The sequence below is a fragment of the Miscanthus floridulus genome, chromosome 18 (assembly GCF_019320115.1).
Source record: "Miscanthus floridulus cultivar M001 chromosome 18, ASM1932011v1, whole genome shotgun sequence".
NCBI lineage: Eukaryota > Viridiplantae > Streptophyta > Magnoliopsida > Poales > Poaceae > Miscanthus > Miscanthus floridulus.
In genome coordinates, this window is record NC_089597.1 from 33,051,499 (window position 1) to 33,057,408 (window position 5,910).

Sequence of the window (5,910 nt, forward strand, 5' to 3'; positions counted from 1 at the left end):
CTGCCGTTCTGAGGACTGGGATAGATTCGTAGGATGGTGTAGATCATTTTGGTGCTATCCGCCTCGCCGAAGACTCGCTGTCGGCGCGTTTTGGCCGTCCAGTATGGCAGCACCACCGTGCGTCCTCGTTGTGTCGCTGACAGCGGGCCCAGGCTGTCAGTGAAGCTGAGGAAGAAGAACAGTGAGCTTTGGTTATTTTCTGATTTTGAATAGTGCTGAATCTTTGGGAATTTGTAGAAAATTCATTATAGCTCCAAAAATTCTGAAATTTTGTGTGTAGCTTCTGTACATGTTCTAGTATGACAAAAAATTTGAAACTTGAAATTTGAATAAATTTTGAATGTTCAAATATTCAGTCCATTAATTGAAAAATGCAATTTCCATGATTTTTGTAGGTCACTGTATAATTCCAAAAATTATGAAATTTGTTTTGGTACACTAATTTGTCATGAGGAATCTTACATAAAATTTTCAGGTCATTTGGAATAAGTTCATTTTTGGGCTTAATTCCAAATTAATTCAAAAATAGATAAAAGCAAACCCTAAGTGTTTGATTAGTGTTGGATCTTGTTTTGGTCATGTTTTGTGACTAGTAGGGTTCCAAGATCCATTTAGTCATTTCACATGTGTAGTTCTTGATGGTAGGGTTGCAAGTTAGTTTTGTTGGCTTGCAACTGTACCGTGAAATAAAATCTTTTGCGGGTGTTTTTACATTTCATGTGCCGTGAAAGCATCATGTTTACATTATCATCATGTTAAAGCATATGTTATCATTTCGTGTAGAACCCGAGAACGAAACGATTCTAGTTGAGCAAGTTCTGGAAGAATCTCCGGTTGTCACGGGATTCAATAATTGTGGTACTGATCCAGAACTTGAGATCGTCAACGAAGGCAAGCCTCGGTTTATGCATTAAACCATTACCTTGTTTACTTTGGAAAGTTTATCACCTATGTTACCTATTGCATTAAGTTGTTTATCTCAAATGTCACCCACTTGATGCATTGCCTACCTTGATAATTGTTTACCATCCTTGAAGATGCTTTCATTTACAAAGGCATAGAATTGCTTAGTATGCTTTATGGTAGGCTTTCAAAGTAAAAGCTTTGATGTAATCAAAGATGGCATACTGGCCAAAGAAAGAAAGAAAGAATATAGAATGAACTAGAGACTAGTCGGGTGACTTATCTTGAATGTTGGGTAATGTTGCCGACTATGTCACTTAAAGGCCACTCATTGTGGATCTTCTGAACGAGACACTTTGTAGTACTGGTCATATACTCCGGTAAGCCTACTTCGGCTAATCCGATACTAAGACGAATGCCTGCGCACTGGGAGTGGAGAGATGGCGGGAGTAGCGTGTACCCTCGTGGCTGGAATGTGGCCGGATTTGAGGTGTGCTGTACTCTCGGGTGGCGTGGAGACGGCTTAGTATAGGAGGATCCAGTAGCGAGGTTGATATATGCAAGATTAAGTTCTACATATGTCGTGTGATAAGGAATCCCCAGCTGGGACTTGAATCAATTCGAATTGCCGGTACTCCGCGGATATGGAGACTCGATTCATTACAGAAGCAATGCAGGACTGGTGAATTACTAAAATATGAGAAAAGAATGGAATGAGAAGGAATGGAATATGGGAAATGTATATTTAGTTGAGATAATGAACTAAAAGGACTTAGGGGTAAAATTTGAGAATAGGATAAATATAGTAAGCTTTTGGCAAAGGACTTTGAATTTTGCTACACCCTTACCTTGTCCCAAACCCCTACATCCCTAAAGTCTTACCCCCGTTTTGTTGGGTTAGTCTTGTTGAGTACTTTTGTACTCAGGGTTTGTTAACCCTTGTTGCAGGTGAGTCGCATGCGCAGGCCTGTTTTGGTCCCTACTGCATGACTGTGTTTGAAGTCAATGACTATGAGGAATGATGAATGGCCTTTGGACAAGGCACTAGTTTGTTTGATAAATAAAGTTAATGTAATATTATCCTGCTACTATTGTTGTATAACACTTATGGTATTGTAAGTTTAAAAACAATTGGTTTGTAATTATGTTATCTTAAGACTTCCGCTATCTTTTACTCTGGTATATATTTGAATAAACTGTTGTAATCTGCAATGACTGTGATTGGGATCCTGTTTGAAAAGAGAAACATGGATGATTCGGGTTTCCCGAGGACACCTGACAGACCTGTTGAGTTATTGGGAACTCGTGTACGCTATCCGAGGTCTGTTAAGACAACGATAGGTGCATGTGGGCCCGATTCCTTAGGAGGTTCTGCCACAATTATTAGATGAGGGGAAGTGGAGACGAACCATGTACCTCATGCGTAGCCCAAGGGGTGATACGAAGACCAGCCCCACGCCGACACCCCTCTTCATCAGCAATCTATCAAAGTACATCGTCTAGTACTCTTGATCGATGCCCACTAGGGGCATTTGGACCTCGGTCCATTCTGCGATGAAGCCCGCCAACACCTAGGACTTGATTGCTATTTGGGAGGCATACGTAATGCCCTGATCCATCAACTCGAGTGCCCATTTTGTGGTTCTTCTCATGGCATCCTGGCTTTGGATGACCTCATCGAGGGGGAACAATGTCACGACCGTCAACTGGTGTGACTTGAAGTAATGGCGTAGTTTCCTTTTGGTGATGAGAATGGTGTATAGGAGCTTCTAAATTTGGGAGTAGCAAGTCTTAGAGTCGGATAGTACCTTGTTGATGAAGTACATAGGGAGTTGCACCTTGAGGGCATGCCCCTCTTCTTCCTGCTCCACTACCAGGGTGGTGCTGACCACTTGCATGGTGGCCGCTATGTAGAGCAGAAGGTGTTCTCCCTCGGTAGGAGGAACCAAGGTTGGGCCCTTTGTCAGGAGCTGCTTAACAATGTCAAGTGCTTCCTGGGCCTTAGATGTCCATTCAAAGTGATCAACCTTCTTCAGAAGTCAATAAAGGGGAAGGCCTCGTTCGCCGAGGCATGAGATGAAGCGGCTGAGTGCGGTGAGGCACCTTGTGACTCACTATACCCCCTTTATGTTTTGAATCGGGCCCATCCTTGTGATGGCTGAGATTTTCTCTAGGTTGGCTTCGATGCCACGCTCAGAGATGATGAAGCCAAGCAGCATACCCCTTGGGACCTCGAAAACACACTTCTCGGGATTGAGTTTGATGTCGTTGGCTCGGAGTTTTGAAAGGTCTGCTCAAGATCGGCAATGAGGTGGTCAGCCCGCTTGGACTTGACCATGATGTCATCAACGTAGGCCTCAATGGTCCACCCAATGAGGCCCCCGAAACACTTAAGCATACAACGCTGGTATGTAGCCCCAGCATTCTTCAGACCGAACGGCATTGAGACATAGCAGAACAATCCGAAGGGGGTGTTGAAACATGTCGCGAGTTGGTTGGACTCTTTCATCATGATTTGATGGTACCCGGAGTATGCATTAAGGAAGTAGAGGGTTTCGCACCCTGAGGTAGAGTCGACTATTTGGTCTATGCGTGGCAAAGGAAACAGATCCTTTGGTAACGCCTTGTTGAGATCCGTATAGTCAACACACATCCTCCATTTCCCACTCTTCTTTTGTATGACAATGGGATTGGCTAACCACTTTGGGTGGTATACTTCCTTGATGTACCTAGTTATCAAAAGTTTTGCTATCTCTTCGCTGATGGTCCTGCGCTTCCCCTCATCGAAGCGACGTAGGTGTTGCTTCACCAGCTTGGAGCCTAGGCGGATCTTCAAGGTATGCTCAGCAACTTCCCTCAAAATACCTAGCATATCCAAGGGATTCCATGAAAAGATGTCTTTGTTGCCACGGAGGAAGTCAATGAGCGCGCTTTCCTATTCAGAGGAAAGCATGGTACCAATGCACACCGTTTTGCCCTCAAAGCTGTTGGGATCTATGAGGACTTCCTTAGAGCCTTCTATTGGCTCAAAGGACTCGACCGACGTTTTGTTGTTGGGAGCTTCTTTCATGACCACCCTCTTGATGGCAGCAAGCTCTCCGAAGGCGATGATTATTGCAGCATGACCGCAACATTCAACCTCGCACTCATAGGCGTGCTGAAAGGAGGTGCTGATAGTGATGACCTCGCCGGGGCCCGGTATTTTTAGCTTGAGGTATGTGTAGTTGGGGACGACCATGAACTTCACGTAGCATGGATGTCCTAAGATGGCGTGGAAGGTTTTGGGGAACCCAACCACCTCAAAGGTGAGGGTTTCTGTCCTATAATTGAACAGATCCCCGAAGGTAATGGGTAGATCGATCTGCCCAAGTGGCATGGCTTGCTTTCTGGGCACAATGCTGTGGAAATGTGCTCGGGTTGGGCGGAGGCGTGTCTGGTCGATGCCCATTTTGTCGAGCCTCTTGGCGTACATGATTTTGAGGCCGCTGCCTCCATCCATCAGTACTTTGGTGAGCCGCTTCGGACCGACAATCGGGTTGACCACGAGCGGATATCTCCCCAGATGGGGGACACTCTATGGGTGGTTGGTCTGATCAAAGGTTATGGCAGACTCTGACCACTAGGGGAAGGTAGGTGTGGCAGGCTCAGTCATATAGACCTCGTGACGCGCGACCTTCTGACGACATTTGGAGTCATAGGCCATCGATCCTCCAAAGATCATGAGGCAACCATCCAGTGTTGGAAAGCCATCGTCCTTCTCCTCGGCATCATCCATGGTGGGGGCAGGGTCCTTTCTATGCTCCCATTTGTTGGAACCTCCAGACAAGAACCACCACATGAGGCTGCAGTCCTTGTACAGATGCTTCACTAGGAAAGCATGGTTTGGGCATGGCCCCTCGAGTAGTTTTTCAAAGTGGTTCGGAGTGCCCTTCGCAGGCTTCCGACCACCCTTGCAGTCTACAGCAGCCATGAGTGAGTCCTCGCGCTATTGCTTCTTGTTCTTTCTTTTGGTTGAACGATTGGAGGTGCCTTCACCGGTGCCCTCGTCCCACCTTGCCATGCCCTCGAGAAGATCGAAGATTGCTTCAACCGCTTCTTCTCCTAAGGCATGTATGGTGGTGATGTCCAAGAGTTCCTTGGTGGTTCATGGGCCCTTGCGTCCTAGCTTATGAACCAAAGACTCGCATGTAGTCCCGGACAAGAAAGCTCCTATAACGTCAGCATCGGCGATGTTAGGTAGCTCATTGCACTGCTGGGAGAAGCACTGGATGTACCCACGAAGGGTCTCACCGGTCTTCTATCGGCAGTTCTTGAGGTCCCATGGGTTCCTAGGGCGCTTGTATGTGCCCTGGAAGTTCCCCACAAAGATCTTCTTTAGATCCACCAACTCTAGATTGTGTTGGATGGTAGGTGTTCCAACCATGCCCGTGCCGAATCAGCTTAGAACAGTGGAGGGTTGTGGATAATGAAGTTATCATTATCTGCACCACCGGCTTGGTAGGCAAGCTGATAGTCTTCGAGCCATAGTTCGGGGTTTGTTTCCCTAGAGTACTTTGGGATGTTGGTTGGTGGCCGGTACTTTGGCGGGAAAGCAGCATTGAGGATGTGATGGCCGAAGGCCTAACAGCCCTGTAGGCTGGGGCTCAGGCTTCGGTCTTTGCCGTTGTCATAGCGCCTGTCGTGACGAGGATGATAGCCGCAGTGGGCTCCTTCTCCTGGGTCACCGTTGGTACGTCTGTGGGCATCGAGGGTGCTATGTGCATCGTGGTTGCAGCCGAGACACTGATGTACTGGGACCACGGCGCGCTGCCTGCTGCCCTATGGTGCCTGGTGGACCGACACGTCCCTACCGGGATGCTCCGAGGGTGTACAATGGTTGGCGTCGAGCTCACATCATTGAGACAATGAACTTTCTACCTACTGCACCGCCGCATGCTCGAGTAGCATGCGAATCTCATGGTGGGCCCAACGGTCCTCAGGTGTTGCGGCCTCTGGAAGGCCATGGAG

General features: G+C 47.2%; 1 protein-coding gene across 1 annotated transcript; it reads right to left on the minus strand.

The window, feature by feature from the left end:
* Positions 1-3,838: 3,838 nt before the first annotated feature.
* Positions 3,839-4,402, minus strand: LOC136523628 (uncharacterized). The gene has a single exon (XM_066517246.1). The coding sequence runs from the start codon at positions 4,400-4,402 to the stop codon at positions 3,839-3,841; it is 564 nt and encodes a 187-aa protein (XP_066373343.1).
* Between the last annotated feature and the right edge of the window lie 1,508 nt (positions 4,403-5,910).

Excerpts from the sequence above, each read along its gene's own strand:
- LOC136523628 (XM_066517246.1), bottom strand. The coding sequence starts at position 4,402 with ATGGATGGAGGCAGCGGCCTCAAAATCATGTACGCCAAGAGGCTCGAC.